The sequence below is a fragment of the Petromyzon marinus genome, chromosome 7, assembly GCF_048934315.1.
Source record: "Petromyzon marinus isolate PM22_M1 ecotype Great Lakes invasive population chromosome 7, UKy_Petmar_22M1.pri1.0, whole genome shotgun sequence".
Taxonomy (NCBI): domain Eukaryota; kingdom Metazoa; phylum Chordata; class Hyperoartia; order Petromyzontiformes; family Petromyzontidae; genus Petromyzon; species Petromyzon marinus.
The window spans coordinates 12,365,591-12,386,075 of record NC_133673.1 but is presented as its reverse complement, the minus strand read 5'-3'; the positions used below and the strand labels follow the sequence as shown (position 1 = coordinate 12,386,075).

The 20,485-nt window shown below is 52.0% G+C and overlaps 1 protein-coding gene across 6 annotated transcripts in view; it reads right to left on the bottom strand.

The window, feature by feature from the left end:
• Positions 1-3,206: 3,206 nt before the first annotated feature.
• LOC116940104 (SH3 and multiple ankyrin repeat domains protein 3-like) overlaps positions 3,207-20,485 on the bottom strand; it is a 176,511-nt gene continuing 159,232 nt past the window's right edge. For all 6 annotated transcript variants that reach the window (XM_076065400.1, XM_076065399.1, XM_032949437.2 and 3 more), the window contains 2 exons: positions 17,273-20,099; positions 3,207-10,194 (listed from right to left, as the gene is read on the bottom strand). In XM_076065400.1, the coding sequence (XP_075921515.1) occupies positions 9,000-10,194; positions 17,273-20,099 (4,022 nt within the window). In that variant the 3' untranslated portion in view covers positions 3,207-8,999. The remainder of the gene's footprint in view (positions 10,195-17,272; positions 20,100-20,485) is intronic.

The window sequence follows — 20,485 nt, the reverse complement described above, 5'->3', positions numbered from 1 at the left end:
AATTATTATTAATGAGCAGGGGTGTCCATTTGGAGGACGTCACTTTATGATTATTAATGAGGGGGGCTGTTTGATGTGGAGTGACGTCACCTGTTTATTTTTATTTAAGAGGGGGGAGGGTGCTCCATGTGGAGTGACGTCACCTTCTAATGATTATAAATGAGGGGGGGGTTCCATGCGGAGGACGTAACCTGTTCATGATTATTAATTAGGGGGGCTGGTCGATGTGGAGTGACGTCACGAGCGTTGCACCCAGACATTCTTGGCTCATAGTAGCTAATAATAATGGCGGGGGTGTCTATTTGGAGGACGTCACCTGCTCATGATTATTAATGAGGGGGGGGCTGTTCGATGTGGAGTGACGTCACCTGCTCATGATTATTAATGAGGGGGGCTGTTCGATGTGGAGTGACGTCACTTGCACATGATTATTAGTGAGGGGGTAGTGCTCCATATTGAGTGATGTCACCCGCTCATTATTATTAATGACGAGGGGTGGGGGGGGGTGTCCAATTGGAGGACGTCACCTGCTCATAAATATTAATGAGGGGGGCTGGTCGATGTGGAGTGACGTCACGAGCGTTGCGGACATTCCTGGGTGATTCGAGTAGGTTGGTCGTGAAAGCCTTCGTGTTAAACTGGTTCTGATTGTTGTATATTTCCCCTACATGGGGGGCACTTACGTGCACTTGACCATGAAAACTATTACATTTTGCGTGACCCCTGCGAAAATACGCGGATGATTCCATAAACACCTTAATACTAAATTGTGTCCAGATGCGTTACTTTAATACCGGTTGAAAAAGCGAACCGCTCAAGATGTCTCAAGCGAGCCATCCACGAACGCCAGTGTCTAAAATACAGTACAGATGTAAGCTCACCACTAGAGGGTCCTGTCCCATTCTAGATCCATCGCAAAGCCCAGTAAAACTGACCACGTTGCTGGATTATTAGTATGCAAGGCAGATGAACAGTGATGTTTTTAACGTGTGTGTGTATATGGAGACAAAACGGAGTTCTGCCTGTGAGCTTTTACGCGGACTTTATTTTGCTTTTGTGATTTTGGAAACCCAGGTAACTTGCAAATGAGTGTCAAGCAGCGCCGGATTATCCTAGTAGCAAAAGTAGCATATGCTACGGGCCCCGCACATTCAAGCTATCAATTCCGGTTCAGTGATTCTGCACTTGCTCTATTACTATAGTACTATACTGCCTTAACATTTTACGAACGACTGGGTGTTTAAGGTTTAGCGATTTGTCTTATTATCTGGCTGTATAGCAAATGAAACAATCCAATTACTTTACTGTGCAAGTAAAAATTTTGTGTTTTAATATTTGTATATTTTTATTTAGAGCCCCTTTATAACATATGCTACAGGCCCTGCACTAGCTTAATCCGGGACTGGTGTCCAGGTCTCCTGAGTTATATTTACGGTAGATTCGATTATGCGCGTGTGATCTATCCGACTTGTGGATTAACCGCGCACCCGAGATTAACATAAACTAATAACTCATTGATATTCCCTTAAGCCGAAATGAATAATCTAAAAACAGTTTTACATTATTATTGGACATGTTTACTACAAGTCACGTGTTTAAAACCGAGCAAATATATCTGAAATCCACGTGATCGCCCCTACAGTACAGTAGTTGCCATATCTTTACAACAGTGGGTGGAGTTTGATGTTGATTGGCGTGGCTTTGCTGTCCAATTAGTGGGCAGAGTCTTCTACGTGGGAGCAGGAAAGTGTTATTTTCACTGAGCATGCACATCGATTGGTCGATTATTCCTTACACATTTTTGTTTTGTTCATAAACTACATTTTCTTAATGTAAACACCATTTATACCTATGTTAATGGTTTTTTGCATAGAGATCCGAGGAAAATGGTTATATTTTTGGATTATCCGCAACTTTTAATTATCCGCGGCCGTCCCCGTCATTAGCGCGGATAATCGAGTCGACTATATACGTATTTTGAACTTCCTTCTCACCGTACATAACCAACCGTGCTAATCTTGATCATTTGAACATGTCATTCTCCACAGCAACCCATAAGCAGTTTGTATATGACGGGTGTTCTTACCTTGGTGACATGAAAGATTTAATTCTGCACGAGCAGGAGCTGTTCCTTCTGCCTTGTAAGATGTTCTGCGAGACAATTCATGTGTTCAAATAATCTTCTTACGGGAGTCCAAAACTCAAGATGATCCAGAGTGCCATTTGCAGGCTTAATCCTGAGCACCCGCAAACAAAACCACGTACCTGTTGTACCAACATCCATGTGCTGAAATGTTAAACCAGGCTCAACTCCGAGAACACTCGCGCCAATTTAAAATTTTCCATCTTCCATGGACTCGCCACTGCCCACCGCTTTCCCCTCTAAGACTTCTTATGGGATCTCCACTCCAGTACCAAGGCCTTCTTGTGAATGCCTCCGGTCAACCACTGTGTAACGGGAGGTCACTTTCATAAAATTGGTTTCGTGCATGTGGGAGGAACCCCGGAGTAGCCAGAGAAAACCCACGTGTGCGAGGGGATAATGCTTAAAAGCTCTGCACAGATGGTTTCAAGAATCCCTGACACCTCTATGAGCCTAGTAGGTTTTGGAATTTCCAAAATGTGTTATCCACCGTATGCTTGTAAGCAATGGACTCCAGATCCTCCTCCTCTGCCTATAATCGATTTTCCCTTCCCTATTAAGTATATTCAGTCACACCCATCACCATACTTTTGCCTAATTTCCCCTTCTTCTCAATATGCACATGCCACCTATTTCTGCAGCGTCTCGAGACGTGGATGCATTTCATCATCAACATCATCATCTGGATGGAGACCTCCAAGCAGTCGCAGTCTCATGGTCTTGCAATGCAACAATCCACATAACACCTTGCACACGAGGTATCTCTGCAGTGAATGTCCTCTCGGGCTTGTTTCCAACATTGGTTGCTACCCTGTCATTAGTTTACAACACCGGGCAGCATCCCCTTTTAGCCACGGGTTCTACTCCAACCCACTTAAGTAAAAATGATGTCTCTTACTTGCCTATGTTCTCTAATCTGTGTTCATCCTCCTGTTGTCATTCCAAGCTTGATGCTTAATGAAGACAAAATATATTGTGCTGGCCACGTGGGTCACGTGATGATCATGACATGTGACATATTTGACAATGCCTGTTGCCGTGCACAAACAAACGTCACCAACAATTGATGTTTAAATGTAGCCTCCTTTTATTTCAACGAAACTATGAGCAGTGAGTGATAGTACAGGGGAAGAAACATTTAAAATTCCAACTCCTAGCAGGATTAAAAAAAAGGCAAGATATATTAGATGAAACATACCTGGACCACAACGTGAGTAACACAAAAAGAGAACATCCCCAGGGGATTTCTCTAATAAATGAGACAATCGCCACTCAGAACTCCAGTGAACTCTGTGCGGTGGGCCCTCTGTAAGGGAGCCGATGCAAAATAAATGAACGCCAGGGTGGCCTTTTGTATCCGCCCTTCATTCCCACTGCACATCACGCGAGTTTTAATCACTCGGGTGGAAAAAAAAACCCCAGCACTAGGACAACGACATGCTGCTCCTGGGCTGGCCATGGCAGCATGTGATAGTTTCCATTTTGAGGCAATTGTGGGCGGACGGAAATTGTAAAAGTGAGGTCCTTCGATGCGTTTGTCGGTTGTACCGTGTCGTTGTTCAGCGTGATGCCCAACGTGTCACTGCGAGTGCTGCGAGCTTCTTCAAGAAGTCAATAACTGAGTATCCAGTTCCTGAAACAGCTCGAAGCACGTGGAGTGAAATGTCGGACATCATGCCAACAGCACGCGCGGCACAACCCGAAAACACACTGGCGGGGCTGTACACAGCACAACCGCGAAATCCTTCGCAGTTGTAAAGTTTGTTTGACTCAACCTTACAGCAGCAAATATCTCTGGACCACAAAACCAGAAGGAAAAATGTGAGCTGATGGTAGGAGTTTTCCCAATGGTCGTGTACAGGAAGGAGGAGTGCATTGTGGTTAGGTGGTTATTCACCGGCAAAGCGGTCCGGTCTGTTACATCAACGTAAGCATAATTGGCCATTAAATAACTCTGCAGTATTGGGATACACGGTACCATATGCAGGTTTTCCTGTTTTGCAAAACAACTCCAATCCTCGGGTAAACAATAAAATACAGTCCCCATAAATATGAAGGTTCATAGAAAATGTTTCCCGGATTGTGAACTTGTTTTGACTTTTTTTGCATTGGAAAGGATTAACATTCATGAAGCGAAATGAGATATTTGCCATTGCCATCTTTTATTCTCCAATCTAGCCCCCTCCCCTCTGGAGACCCTGATTGTTCCAAGGGAATCTTGAAACGAACCGAGGACAGTCAGTGTGCAGCGTGCGACCCCATCGTAAATTCAAGGAGCGCCCCCTGCACCGACTGAAACGGTGGTACCGTATACCACCAAACGACAATAACATAAATGTTTTCTAATTCCAACCTTAATATGTACACATTAATTCGATACATTCACCAGTGAAGAGAAAAATAACACGTCCTATTTGTGTGAATATAGTTTTTAAAAGGTTAATTGCATCAATTGTGACAAAATATAAAATATAATGTACCTGTACACTTTACAGAAGTTCACCAATGATAGTTACTTTCCATGATTAAATCCTATAATACTGTATTTGTATGATGACGCAAAAATTCTGATAATTGATTCCGTAACAACCTGCTTGTGCAGGGAAAAGTGAAAAAAAGCCTTTGCATTGATGATGAGACATTTCAATTCACTGCACGGGCAGATCCAAAACCCAAACACACATGGCATGCCTTTTGGCTCTCCGCATATTTACAAATGTACAGCTTTGATGTCAAAGTACCGGCCGTGCAGTATTTCTAATTCTCATCATCAGAAAAAGAGGTGTTCCCGTCCCACTGGACATTGAAAAGAAGGATAGTACATTTTACAAATGTGAAGGTAAACCCAGACACAGTATCAAACATACGGGGTGGGGTTTTTTTCAGCTGCCAAACATCACACCAGTTCGCACACATTTACTCTATTGATATGTGCCTACAACCCTGGTTGTGTCATCTACAATAGCTTCTGTTTAAAAAAAGAAACTCGCAATACGTAAATATGTAAAACAACGTATGGTTACCCAAATATAAAGCTAGCAATATAAGCCAGCCCTTGGTGTTCCGAGTGGTGACACTTGTTCAGCCCATGGCTGTAGCTGTGCTCTGCAGACTTCAAGGCCCCCTTTGTCAGTGGTCTCGGGTACAGCGAGGAAATTCTGTCGGGATTGACGGAACAGAAGAGAACACACGTCTGTTTCCGACAGCTGACAATGAGCGACGGAGGCCGCTTTTCTGTGATGGCAGTGGGGGACACCAGTAACAGCCATGGCTGATGCCCTTGAAGCACAGCGGGTCGACCGTTTGTGTTGCGCCGGAGAGGAGCTGGCCGTTCCTTTCGGGCCACACCAAACACAAGGGTGATGGCGACGTGCGCCACACATCATAGCCAACGGGCTTATGTCTTTACAACGATGAAACAGTCTTTACGAGTGGCCAGGTTCAAGGCATGCGAAACCGCCACAGTCCATGAGAAATACACTGCCAGAGACTGTCAAAAGTAAAATAAAAATCCAACTTTGAAAATAAATAATATAGGTTAAAAAAACACATGTGTGGAATGTATTTTGTTGTGGTCAGTGGTTCAGTAATATATCTAAAATTTAAATAAAAAGGAGAGGTACATGAAACAAACAAGTTCTGTAGCCCCAATAATATTGAGTAAACACTGGCCGTTTTAATTCATCAAAGTGCCAGGCCTCTTCCTGGAAGGGTTAGTCTGGGCAGATATGTCACACGTAAATAAAAACTTCCCGCATCCCTTCCTCTCCAAGGACAAAAATCCTGCAAGAGCAACGTCGGATAACGGGAAATTAGGTGATGTGGTAGGAGTGGAATTATTTACTCCATCAATATTGAATCTCACGCGTGATAAATGCGTAGAATCTTGGGTTTTTATTTATTTATTTAAAGCTTTCGTGACTGCAGGGATTCATAGTCTTGGTTCTTTCGGTAAAGTCACGTAGAAGGGAAACAATAAAATAATAAAAATATAAAACAATATATTTTTCTCAAACCCAAGAATATAATCTTGGGTTTGAGAATCGACTCGTGTCGCCCCTGCATCGACGAGAGGCTTTGCCATTCACTGCGATTTCATTTTTTAAAACGTATCATTCCACCCCTACAGTCTGCGGTTGCGTGTCCTGACCCATTGCCGATTAGGTAGTTCAATGCAATGACTCAGCCAGTGCAGAACCCAAATACAGGTTTTAGATGCTACCACATCTAGTACTGTGGGCTGGGGGTAGAATCCAGAGATGTTTCGTGTTTTATTGACACGACTTTCATTTGAACCCCAACTCCTCCATTGCCTCCACTTGCATGAATCTATGCACCGTAGAGTTATTCCACTTCATAAAATCACACTCTGACTATTCCCAAAGCAAATAGAATCACAATAAAATATGATGATGACGACGACGATAATAGTGAAAATATAAGCATATAAAATCCATGGTACATTTGTGCTGATAATATTAACACGCAACATTTTACACTCTATTATAGCTTTTAGGGCCAAACCTTCATCGACACATCCCCCTCTTTGTTTCAAAAGAAGTTGGTCCTGTATCCGCGCCCCCCCCCCCCGGCCTTCCCCCCACTTCCAGCAAAGATAATTAAAATTTCCAAGGGCTTTATACAGATTGATGCTCAACATCAAGAGGAAACAAAAAAAAAGCCGTTCAATGCATCTTAAGATAAGTCCCTTATCTTACGTGCGCTGCCCCTCCGGAGCGCTGCCACCGGGCCGCACATGATCAACATGCCGCGTGACGTTTGCGAGTACGAAACCGTTTAAAATCGACTCGAATGCTGACGGCCTCCAAGAGGAGGGGTTTTTTTTTTAATGCGTCGGCGCTCAAAACGAGGCGCGTGCCCACGCGCACGAACGAGGCGGGTGGCGCGCGGACGTTTGAACGTGGACGGGCCGCGCGGTGACCACGTGACCACGGGCAGGTGTGTGTGTGTGTGGTGGTGGGGGGGGGGTGGAAATCAAATTTGGAGCAGTGCTTCTTACGCGGGCGCGGCTGGCCCTTTTTCCAACCCGATTACCCCTCGCCTAAATTGTCGGCTGACAGCAGCCTGTACTATCACATCGGCTCGGCACGTTCGGAAACTTCCCCGCCCGCCCGCCCCGTCGTTGCGACGGGCGCAGGCACCGCGTTGGGCGCTGCGACTCCGCCCTGTCCATAGCTGCCATAACAATCCGGACGGGCACAACCACGTTTTGCACACCCTTGATAGTAAACAGAAGAACAAACAAAAATTCCAACCCCACCGCCGCGCTCCACCGTGAATGCTTGTCGATTTGACTTTACGTTGAATGGGATTGATTAACGCAGTTATATTTATATATTCTCTCTCTCTCTGGGAGCAGACTTCGGCATTCGATAATCGACACCCTGTTCCGAAGAGCGCTCCCGAAGTGACACTTTTCGCGACCGAATCCCTGTGCCTTTCACACCACCATCGCAGCAGATGTGCAAGAGTCCTTTTTTTAGCCGTGTTAATTGGGAGATTTTTTTATATTTCTCTCGCTCTCTCATTTCATCATTTCTACTGCGTTCACATTTTTTTCTAAAACGTACTCAATTTTGAGTTTTTGTTTGATAGCTTTCGTATAAATGTGGCATGGTCGCCGACCTTCCGTCCGCGGAAAAGCGTTCTTCTTTCGTCCAAACCGCGATCTGATCCGAGTGCCGCAGTTTCATCGTCGCATCTCAACGCTTGCCCTTTCCCTTCACCGGATGCGAGCGGGCGCCTGCTGTGATCAATATAACAAACGTCCACGAGCCATCTCAACACAACAACAACAGCAAACAAAGAGCACGATGCGCCAGCGAGTTCACACTCAGGGCCCTCGGTGGACGGCTCGTTTTGGATGTATATCTGCTTGTCGTTGACCTATTTAATAATCTCATTTTTGTTGCTGTGGTTTATTTTCTAAAAATAACATCCGTAAACATTTAAAAAGAGAAAGCGTACAGTTTAGCTTATGCCGGTCCTCTCTTGTTTTCAGTTGTAGCCCTATTGAGATTGGCATTGGCATGAAGCTGTGGGCTGCGTTTGTCACAGAGGGTGAGGGGGGTGGGGGTTGGATAGGTGAGACTGCAGCGCCTGCAATGTAGGCGAGTCGTCACTCAGGTGACCCTGAAAATGCTCGGATCGAAAGGTGTCCGAAACGTGCGCGCGCGTGCGTGTTCATTCTTAATGGGAACCCAAAATCTGCCCGGACAGCGCAGGTCCGTACAATAATTACCGTAACAAATGAGAGTCTACATATCGAAGTTGATCTTTCATTCAGATATCTTATAATTAAGCGGGGGGGGGGGGACCCCCCACAAAGTTGTCCATCCTCACGGCGATTTCCTTAAGCATCTTCTCCGTTATTAGCAGCAGATCAAAATAACGACAAGTTCCCGTCGAAATTCCCCACGTCGACATTCTTTGCGATTTCAAACGCAATTTCTATTCAAAGCAACGTCTTCAAGCCCAAGCCGAGCATCCAAGGCTCTCTTGGAAAGCCATTCAGACGCATTGCGCCGTGCCGCATTTCCGAAGCCTGTCCTACGTGCGCACCCTTCCACTCGCCCTCGCAGGAACCTTCACGGCTTATCCCCGCTTCGGCACGTCAGCTCTGCCAGGTCCGCCGTCTCCTCCGGCCTCCGTCGAGGCTCTGTCCGCGTCCAAATGTGCTCGGGCGACGCGACGCGCTGCGGCGACGGGCACGAAGTTTCCGCTCCGCCAATCCGTCGTTATTGCTTCGATGGCCGATCACAGGCTAGAGCCAAGGCCGACGTTTCTCAACAAAAACGCGCGAAACAGGCTTTGCTGCCCCCCCCCCCACCCCGGGTTATCTGTCCAGCAGAATCCGGAGGGCGCGCTCGATGTTCATGCGGTGGCCGACTCGATTGACCCCAAGCTCCAGGAGGTCCTCCTTCTGCAGGGCGGGCAGGTGGGTGCCGTCGATCTCGTTGTCGAGGAAGCTCTCGCGGTGCTCGGCCAGGTTGAGGCTCTCGAGCCAGTCCCCGACATCGTACTTGGTCCACAGGTGCAGAGGCTTGCGCGTGAATGGTCTGTCCGAGGGCAGGGGCGGCCAGGAGGGCATGAGGGCGGCGTCCTGCAGCGGCGTGCCGGGCGAGAGCGGCCGGCGCGCGGAGGGCACCCGCGACGGGCTGGGCGTACGGTAGGGCGAGTGTCGCGGCGAGAGGCTGGGGTCGCGCGTGGCGAGGGCGCGGTACGGCGACCGCCCGGGGCACGGTGACACCGAGCGGCTGCGCAGGCTGCCCACTCCGCCGCCGGTACCGCCGCCGACGCCGGCGAGCCGGTTCTCCCGCGAGCGCGGGCTCAGCGGGCAGAGCACCGAGAGCTGGGCGAGCGCCGGCGTCGGGGACGTGGGGGGCGCGGGGAAGAAGGTGGTGGCGGACGACCGTCTGACGTCGCAGTAGCCGCCGCCGCCGCTGTCGGACAGTTCGTGTGGTGGCGGCGGCGGCGGCGGTGGCGGGTAGGGCTGCGAGGGGCTGGGCGGGGTGAAGCCCACGGTCTGCAAGATGCTGGGCGAGGACGCCGACGGGGAGACGGCGCTGCGCCTCGAGTCGCCGTAGGGCGGGTCCGCCTGGTGGAAGGGGAACGCCGACTCGCGCAACGGGCTCGCCGACGGCGACAGGTCGGGGTAGGAAGAGGCGACCGGCACGCTATCCGCGGCGCCCGCCAGCGGCAGCTGGTGCGGCCGCCTGGAGCCACCGTACGACGCCTTGGCCGGCGAGCGCAGCGAGAAGCGAAGCTCCTTGATGGGGCTGATGGGCGTGGCGCCGGAGGAGATGGTGGCAATGTTGGGGAAGGAGGACGCGGCCGCGATGGTGCCGCCGCCGCGCTGGGGCCCCGTGTCGGAGCGGGCGCCGCCATCGCAGCCCGGCAGCGCCCGCGGAGGATTGCAGCGGAGGACGCGGCGCAGGGACGGGCGATCCACGGCACCGGCGCCCGCCGGGTTCAGAGCCGGGGTCGGCGGCCTCGGTCGCTGTGGCTCCTCACTCTCCCCAGCTGCACGCCTGGGGTTCAGGTAAAACACCGTGGCAAAACGAATAATCTCGATTGAAGGCAAACTCCACTGCGTTTGCCCTGTCTAGCCGTTCGACACGATTTTGGGTTGTACAGCCTCCGTGTTGTTTTCGCGCAATTATCGACGTTGCACCGTGACATGAATGGAGCCTAATCGGGAACTAAAACGGAGGCTAGCAATCAAGCTCGGATCGCACAACGGCCAGCCTGCATCAAACAACACCGCCGGCAGCCGGCAGCTTCATTTCAATCGAGGGAGATCGCGAGCTTCACCGTTCAGTTCCCGAAGAAGCTCCCAGCACGAGGAGCGAAATGTCGGGCATTGTGCTGGACAACATGTGGCAGGTACAACCCAAACAACACCGGAGAGCCAACAGGCAAACCGTTGATGTTCAACGCTCGATTGGAGCACACTGTGGGTTTCCTGTTTTTGTTTTCTCTTGCACGTTACGAAGTTTACATTCAACGCTTTTGCCGTGACATGCAGGGGGACCAGTATTCGATTGATGCCTGTTGCCAGGGCAACACAGCTGAGATGCAGCACTGCCCCCTCCCCCGGCCCTGTATATTGGCTCCGTTACGGTGATGATAATGGGTCGCACGGTGGTTACATTTACAGAGCATCCAATTCCAAGCTGGGCTTTGGATAGACAACTCGGCAAGCAAACAAAAACAGTGTCCCATACCTAAGCACAAGCCAAGCATTCAATGTATTGTAATAACTCCTCTTCATCATTCAATAATAAGGCTGGTGCTCCTGACAAAATGAATACATCTAGGTACCATTTTCTGGCCTCAAAACTATGACACCGCCTTTTTCAGAGTTATTGGAGTGCAACTGCAACTCGGAGCCAGAATCACATTTTTTTCTATATTTTGTCTCTTTATCCAATTTTATCCCGATTGTGTTCTAAGTGACATCCGGTGGGATGAATAATAATTTCCAATCTCTTTCAGGGAAGTGCAACCCTCCACGTTATAAAATGGCCTCCGGAAGCACAGTTCACAGACCCACGTCGATAAGAACCCTTCATAAAGCGATCTCAGATCCATAAAGTAGGGGGCAGCACTTTTCCACCTGCTTTTGCCAGCGCGTGAGAGCAGTGTTCGTCTCGTGACAATGGAACTGATATTTTAATTCTCAGCGCTGTAATACCGCCAGATTCAGTGCAGAGCAAGATTTAATGCGGGACGTTTTTTTCGTGCAATAGTCACTGGGGTGAGATCATCAACTCGCTATATTTGAGAACCCGGTTTATTCACCGGTGGCTACAATCTTCATTTGATCCCAGGATCTCAGCAGTGCCAGCTCAGTGCCTTGACCCCTGAGCCACCCAGCCACCCCCAGGGCGACATTCACATTTTGCAAAAGCGGCGAAGAAAATGCATCTCCTTGCTGAATTGTCCCATTGTTGACAATGAAGACATTGGCTCAAATTCACCAAAAATCTGATGTGAATTTAGCTCATTAACCGGGAGGTGTTTTGAGGCCAGTTGCATAAACCACCCTAAGTGATAATCTACCTTAATAAATCTGATTCGGAGAGGAATCTACACGATTTTTCACTTCAGTTTCATGCAACCGACCACAGGCATCTGAAGGCGCCTCCAGCATGGGAGGTTACGCATCGTCACGCTCGCGATTTTACACGGCAAACGTGTAAAACCAGAGTTTCTGTGACGGCTGCAGCATGTGGGGACGTTGTCTCTTTCACGCTTGCGTGTTTGCCGAATGGGCGACCATTCCCGCAGTGCCGCGGTTATGCCGGTCACCTGGTGGGACTCGTATCTGACGCCCCAACAGCTTCACAGTTAACGTGCCGTGCGTAACCTCCTACCGCTTTGCGTACTCCTCCACCTGTGACCACCACCCCCTTTCCCAATTAGCCACGCCACCACTACCACCATCACCACTTAAACTACCGCCACCGCCACCACCACCTCCTTTGTACTCTAACGAGCACTTTAATAGGCCAACCATGGGCACACGTGGGGGTCAGCTCGGATGCCTATGGCAGTGGGAAGCGGCACATCCGGGGGTGCGTTCTTCCCTCATCACCCACCTGGCTCTCACTTGACCGAGCACACAGAGTGGGCATGAGGTGCGTGCATGGAAAAGCAGAAATAAAGGCACATTAATCGACACCTCCACAGATAAAAAAAACACGCAATGCACGAATGAAACACAGTACAGTATGGCACGTAAAATAATAATAATAATAATAATACGTAAAAGCGACTTTAAGCGATAGGTGACATTGAACGGCAGGAGCATGAAATGAAGAGGAACGGCTCTGTCTGCGCAAGCTTTTATGAATTCGGAAGCCGCTTGCTGGATTATGGGACGAGACGAACGAGGCGGGGGAGTGAACGTGGACGCGCGGGAGTGCACGGCGTCGTCCGGAGACCGTGCTCGCCGGCACTTCCTCGAGCCAAGCGAAGCCAAGCTCGGCCTCGTCTCCGTGGGATCTTGATTGCAAGCCTTCCACGAATTCAAGAGAAGTTTACGCACAAGTGATTGAAGGCCCTCAAGGCTGCATGCACAGCCTTCTTGGAATTCCACTTCTGCTGGGTGGCTAAGGGTGTCCTCACTCCACGCACGTCACAGTGGGTTTTTTGGCCGTACTTCACCACGCTCATCGGTGATACTTGGTGAAGGCGGGGAACGTAGTTGTTTATGGTGAGGGCACAGAGCGTAGACGTGAGGGGATAGAAGCACAGCACCACAGTGTATTTCGCCGCTCAATGTTGCCCACAACGCACCCCGCAGACTGCCTGGCAACCTGTCGTGAGGTATGGTGGTCACCCATCCACCAAGGCACTTTCCAGGCGCAATCCTTGTTTTAGCTTTCTAGGTCTGGTGAGCACAGGCATTTAAAGCAGGCCTCAAAGAAAACCTAGAACATCAAACAACGCCTGATAGCCGTACACATTAGAGAGTGAGGGAGGGTGGAATAAATGTTGATTAAATTTTACTTGTCCAAGTCACCTCTCTGCCCCGTGGATTTTCACTCGAATTGAAGAACAGTAATGTATGTTTAACTTTTGACTTAAAGCTTTCGTGACTGCAGGAATTCATATTCTTTGGGTCTTTCGGTAAAGCCAAGTAGATGGTTCAAAGAAAATAACAAAAAAACTATGACGTTTCGATCACAACACATCGATCGAAACGTCGTAGTTTTTTTGTTATTTTCTTTGAACCATCTACATGACTTTACCGAAAGACCCAAAGTATAAGAAATGAGTTTTCAATCTAGATTTAAAAGTGCATATGCTCCAGTGGCTTCCTAATATAGGAAGGAAGAGCGTTCCAATTGGCCGCAGAAGCGCATCCGAAAGCGCCACGCGATGCGGTGACCACCATCTTTGTTCGATGGCCAGCCAAAAGGCACTGCTGTTGCGAGGATGACCGGAGTTCGCGTGATGGTGTATGCTCTTCTTGACGAGATCAGCGAGGGAGTCACATCTAACCTTAAAACCTGCTGTGTCATTTCATGCAAAGCAGCCTCACGTCCTGGTTGGACAAAAAGTGACAAAGTCACAGAGGCCCAACCGATGTTCAAATGAGTGTTGGTTGGTGCTCTCCTCTGCTGTTTTAAGCCGTTGGTGAAACATTCCACGTTTCCATGGCGGGTGACAGACATGCCCTTCATGGAGCTCCTTATACCGACCCCTCCCCAAGGATATAATCGTTAAAATTTTGAGAGTAAGAGAATCAGCTCCTCCCTCCCCCAACTCGAATGCTGAATCTTATGATCACGATTAGATTATTTAAACATTGCAGTGAATGGTAGCACCTCTAGTGGTTGCGTGGGTGATGTGAACACGTTACATAATGTACACAAATAAATAAACACACTGATTAATTCCTACGCAATTTTACGTGATGCATACACTGTGACCTCGTGAATTAATGAACGCGTTGTTCCATCCATAATGAAAATTATGCTGATGCTGCTGCTGGTGGTGGTGATTGATGGTAATGATGTTAATGATGCCGTAGACAGGGCCCGAGTGGACCCTCCCATGAATTTGAAATACCTTCACCAAGTTACTGGGTCTACTCACTGTGCTGTATCACACCCTATGCCAGTTAGACAAGGCATTCTAATATTATCGCCAAACTCTTAACAAGGTCCTCCAATCCTAATGGGTAAGTCTGTTTCAAACACGTGCCTGTCAAAGCACAGGGAGGTTCTAAAACTTTGGGTGTAGATTTCGTACACTTTAAAGATGTGGAAATCTTTTGATTTAAAGCTTTCGTGACTGCAGGGATTCATATTCTTGGTTCTTTCGGTAAAGTCACGTGACTTTTACCGAAAGAACCAAGAAGATGTGAAAACCTTCGTATAATCATAATAATGTGGATTTTTTTTTACTTTGGTATAGAATGACAAGCAATAAGGACTGTAAGTTGGATAGATGGCAGGAGCATGAAATGAAGAGGAACGGCTCCGTCTGCGCAGCGTTTATGAATTCGGAAGCCGCTTGCTGGATTATGGGACGAGTCGAACAAGGCGGGGGAGTGAACGTGGACGCGCGGGAGTGCGCGGCATCGTCCGGAGACCACGCTCGCCGGCACTTCCTCTACCTTTCTTAATAAGGGGGAAGTGTCCGTACGCAACCGACTTTTTCCATTTCTGTCCAATCGCTGACCCGATAAAAAAAAATGACGAATGAAAAGAAACCGATGGATAACTGCTTTCGAGTTGGTACCCTAACGCGTGTGTTATTGGGACGATTTGGAAACGTTGGCTGTGCGGTTGCACCAATTTGCGGAGCTACCGCACAGCAAAGTGTCTTTATATCCCGCGATGTACTGTTTATCGTGACTTTGGAGAACATTACAAGTGTAGTGGAGTAGGAAGGTGCCGTAGTGCGTACAGCGTGATTGCGTAGTAACAAAGACAGTACGGCTTATGTTGGGTCAGCCTGTTGTGAAGGCAAAGTCACTACGGGTTATGTTGGGTCAGCCTGTAGTGAAGGAAAATGCAGTACAGGTTATGTGAGGGCAATTAAGCTGGGGAAGCCAAGGACGGCTGTGATTGGTTTGTGTTGTTGCCAAGGCTGGAGGGGCGTCTTGAAGTCTGGCGAGGTAACAGGTGTACGGTCACGCCGAAAGCCGTTGGGACGCGGGTTAATTAATTGGCGGTGTAATGAGAGCGGGCAGAAGAGCGGGAGTCGGAGTCAGCAGCGGGAAGTTGGAGTTGGGAGCTGGAGGAGGCAAGACGTGGAGTCGAGAGGAGAGTTGGGAGACAGAGTTGGAGACGGAGTTTGGAAACAGAGTGTGGAGCAGAGCTGAAGAAGAGAAGCAGCCAGCAGTGGAGAGAGCGTAGCGATAGCGGAGCTGAAGAAGAGAAGCAGCCAGCAGTGGAGAGAGCGTAGCGTCGGTGATAGCGGAGAGCAGAGACGTAGTAGTTAGCAGTGGAGAGAGCATAGCGTCGGTGAAAGCGGAGAGCGGAGACGAAGTAGCTAGCGGTGGAGTAAGCGCAGTAATAGTGGGGAGTGGAGAGACAAAGGTGGCGAGCGAGTCGAGTGAAGCACGGCGAGCGAGCCGTGGCGACAGGGATACTGTGGGATATTGAGGACATGCGGAGAGTTGTAAATAAAGCGGTGTTCGAAGAAAGACAAAAGTTGTCCGAGTGAAATCGAACACTACAGAAGTAAAAAATAACATTTGCAAACATTAACGCACAGCTTGGGAAAACTTTCAAAGCAAACGGTGATAAATAGCCTCTAATTATTTGCCTCGAGGATTTCATGAAATATCATCAATTGTGGGTGGTAAATGTATTCAAGAATATCGAGGGGTTTTTTTCCCCATCCGTAGTTTGTGATGAGCAGCATCAGGTGGCAGGCGGGGCTTAACACGAGCCAATTACATACACCAGGTGGCACATCGAGAATAATGATTCCTTATGCGCACAAATCAGACGCATGCTTAGCGAGAATAAGAATCGATTTTTTTTTGCAAATGGGCGAATCCACGCAATGTTACACCCCCATTATAAAAGAGTTTGCTCGCAGACCAGTCGGCCGGACGACCAACGAGCACGTATCTCTGAGATTGTACATGAAGGCACTTCTATCCTTCGTACACACAGCAAAACCATAAACTGATAACATTAATGCATACATACAGCACTGTTGTTTGCAGTGATACATATACATGTTGTCCATAAAGGCATCGTGGTTTAAATATATATAAAATTAGACAGCTGTTTGAGTGTTTCTCAATATACAAAGACAAAACAAAGATCCCCACCATATCGCCTTTAACAGACTGTTGGGGCAAGTGCTGTTAGCGAGCACCTGTGAAGGCCGGCACGGCACGTGACAGGGCTGAGTGGCCAGCACCACGCCCGGCCGCCTTTGTCTCCCTAATGGCGATGTTTACACATTGCACCAGGTACTAATTCGAGGCTCAGTCGACCTAGGGGAGGCCCAGAACCCGTTCAGATAATCGTCACTGACCGTGAGCGGGATTCGAGCTCGCGTCGCCGGGTTCGTAGCGCAGTGAGCTAACCACTGCGCCACCGCTCTCAATTAAACCACACACGAACACTTGGTCGTGTGAAGACTTTCGGAAATTAGTTTCTTTTAAACCCTCGCGTGCCCGCCATGGCGTCGGCAACGCACATCGCATCGAGATTTTGACACTCCCAGGTGCGCGCCAACATCTCGGCTCGCGATTGTTTCGAATTTCTTCTGTTATGCGCTGTCGACGATAAATCTCAGTTCTTTTTTTAGCAAACACATTGCTGTCCTTCCGATTAGCACGGTCGGTGACGTACGGTGCAAAAGAAGTTCAACATACGTACATGCACCCTAACGTTCAACCGGGCAGTTCGAACCGTTGTCTCACGATTATTCTGTAATATCGCCTCCACGAACGCGGTTCCCATTACGACGGGGAGAGTCGCAAACAAAACCACTGCCCGCCCCGCGAGGCTCCTTTCGCTCCGCGAGGACGCTTCCTAAGAATCGCTGCCATCGCCGCCACGTCCCGGGCGAGCGGTGCACCGCGCGCCGGCGAGAGCGGTGACGCCGTTTCCCCTGCGGCCGTACCTATTGGACGGCCCGGGGGACTTCCTCCCCTGGACGGGCGAAGTTGGCCTCTGCGGGCCAGCGCCGGCGCCGCGGCCTGACAGCTGCTGGAGCCGCAGGCTCAGCTCGCTGATGATGCTCGCCTTGGTGTGCGACGCGACGTGCGCGTCGTCCCACGACTCGCTCTCCCCGTCCACGTCCGCGTCGATGTCCATCTCCGTCTCGTTCTCCGCCGCCACTTTCGTCTCTCCTGACGGTGGCGGAGGCAGGGCGGCCAACAACCGCTGCCGCTGCTGCTGCTGTTGCTGTTGCTGCTGCTGCTGTTGCTGTTGCTGCTGCTGCTGTTGTTGTTGCTGCTGCTGCTGCTGTTGTTGTTGCTGCTGCTTATGCTGTTGCTGCATGTGCTGTTGCTGCTGCTCTGTCCAGTGCCAGGCCAGTCCCGCACACAGCTGCTGCTGCTGAAACCTGGACATGTTGTTGTGCGAGGCGAGGGCGGCGGAGACCGTGAGCGGCGCCGGAGCCGAGGGCCGCACCAGCAGCGAGCTCTCCGAGTTGCGCTTGACGAGCAGGTCGCGGTAGAGGCCCGAGAACGGCGCCGACCGGTGTTTGGGCTTGGGCGGCACGGGCGGCAGCGGCAGCGTGAGGGGCCGGTCGGGCGCGGAAAAGTGCTGCCCGTCGGCGTACAGTGTGCACGTGTCCAGCGTCTCGCCGCCCTCGGACGACAGCGTGGAGATGCTGGAGACCGTCGAGACGGTGCTCGTAGTCTCCAGGTGGTGGTCGCTGCAGCTGCCCCGCTCCATCTCCTCCATGCCCGAGTCCGTGCTCGTGTCGAGCGCGTCGTGGGGAGGGCTGGGCCCAAACCGCGACATCCCGCCGGTGCCGCCGCCGCCCACGCTGAGCATCACGTCGGTGATCGACGTGACGGTGAACGAAGTCACTTCACTGGGGCACGCGCTTCTTGCCACGCAGTTGCCCTGGGCCGTTTTTCCCCCTCCCCGGGCCTTCACGGCGGCAGCTGTGATTTCGCGACCGCCCAGTTCGTCTGGGTCATCCACGGACATCTCGTTCATGAACTCGATGGGTGGCGGCAGGGGGTCAGTGAACACAAAGTCTTCCTCCACATCGCTGTTTTGCCTCACGAGCGGCGCGGGGATCACGATGGTCTCCTCCGTGTACTCGAGACTCAGCTGCGCGCACGGCATGCCGGGCGGCCGCGGGATGGAGGACGGAGGCTGTAGGACGCGCTGCGTGCCCCCTCCTGGGTCCAACACCTCTATCTCCGTCAGTGGCCCCGACAGCGTGAAGCTCTCAGAGAACCGGCGGATTTTATCGCTCACGCTGCCCCCTTCGAGTTTCTTCTTCCCTTTCTCGGCGGGCCCTTTGGAGTTGTGGACCATGAGCAGGCCGGCGGCACCCGACCTGCCCCCGCCGTCCTCCATGACGCTCATCACGACGGTTTTCCTCTCCGCCACGCGCTTCTCCGCGGGCTCAAACCTCGCGTCCGCCTCCCGGTTACCTCCAGGTGGGAGCTTGGAGAAGACCGGCGCTCCCGGCTCGTTGGACGCCTTGCACGTTTTGGCCGCGAAGCTGTCCAAGCACGACTTTAGGTCGCTCGCGAAGCTCTCGGGGAAGGCCGCGCCGCCTGTCCGCGCGACGTCCCTGCTGTGCGTGTCGATGTACAGTGGCTGCATGGAGCTGCCGGCGCTCGCGTTGTTGTTGTTGTTGTTGCCGGCGGCGGCGGCGCACTCGTCCAGCTCCACCGACGTCTCGCCGCAGCCCTTGAGGGCCCTGTGCCTGGCAGCCAGGGCGAGGGCCAGCGGGGACGCGGGGTCCACGAAGGCCATCGCCCCCCCCCTCGGGGATTGGCCCGTCCCGCTGCCGGCATTCGAGGGGCTTATCTCCGGCTCGTCCGGCGGGGGCAGGTTCTCGTCGACCGACTTGGAGTGCTGCAGCCGAAGTCGTGCGGGCACCGAGCGGTGGTTGCCTCGGTCCTGGTCCCGACTTTTGTCCCCGTTCCCGTTGCTCCCGTCCACGGACAGGAAGTTGGCCGATCGGCGCCGCTCGCGAAGCTGCCGCTCCCGCACGGCGTCGACGAGGGCGGCCTGCAGGGGGCTCACGGCCGAGCCCTCGGGGCTGAGCGTCTCGGAGCCACCGCCGTCGCTGCCTCCGCCGCCGGCGACGCTGAAGCCTCCGGCGCCGCCGCAGGTGCCAAAGTGCGACTCGAACTCGACGCTGCTGCCCTGACTGCTCTTGCCGCTGCTGCTGGTGGAGGGCTCCTTGATGATGATGGTGGGCACGACGGCGATGGGGTTGGGCGCGAGGCACGGGGCGCCGGGCGTCGTGGGCGTCTGCGGCGGGGGCGGCGGGGGCGGCGACGACGGCCGCTTCTCGGGGCTGCCCTCCACGTGGCACTGCTTGACGAGCGTCGCCTTGCGGCGCAGCGGCTTGGGCGAGTAGAGCAGCGCCCCGCCGCCCTGCCCGACGGTGGCATAGGGGTTGACGGGCTTGGCGCCGCCGCGCCTGCCGCTGCCGTACTTGTTCAGCGTGGCCGAGGCGGGCGGCAGCCCGGACGCGCCGCCCGCCTCGGCGGTGTCCTCGGCCGAGCCGGCGGGCGGCGGGCCCGCCGGCTCGGGGTCGAAGCCGGAGCGCGCGGGCGGCGGGGGAGGAGGCGTGAAGTTGGGCGGGGGGGCCTGGTCGACGTCGAACGCGGGGCCCGGGGGGGGCGGGGGCGGCGCGTCGGGGGGCGGCGGGGGGATCCCCCCGAAAGCGTCGCCGGCGTCGGGCACGGAGGCGCTGCGCGTGAACTTGAGGGGCGGCGCCAGTAGCCACTCCTCGTCTGTGCTCACTCCTGCGCGGAGGGGCGCCAGACGCACGCTCCGTTAATTCGCTCGGAGAGCCACCGCGCTTCCCCAGTAACGCCGGGGGGGGGGGGGGGGGGTAGGGTGTGCCCGAAAAAGGTATCGACAGTTATTTGAGAATTTACCGAGGGACGGCGTTTTTGAACCGCACGGTTGAACTTTTCGGCGACATTTTTCCTCACAGGCGTACTGTACCCTTCATTTTTTTTACCACAAAAAGTTCGAGTAAACTTCGACAGCGCACGACAGAAGCATTTTAAACCATCACACCTGAGAACGCCTCTCAAATCTCGACGCGATGGGTTTGTTTGGCAATGCCATGGTGAACCCGTGGAGCTTTAGAGGAATGAGACTCTTGCCATAACATAGTCGCATT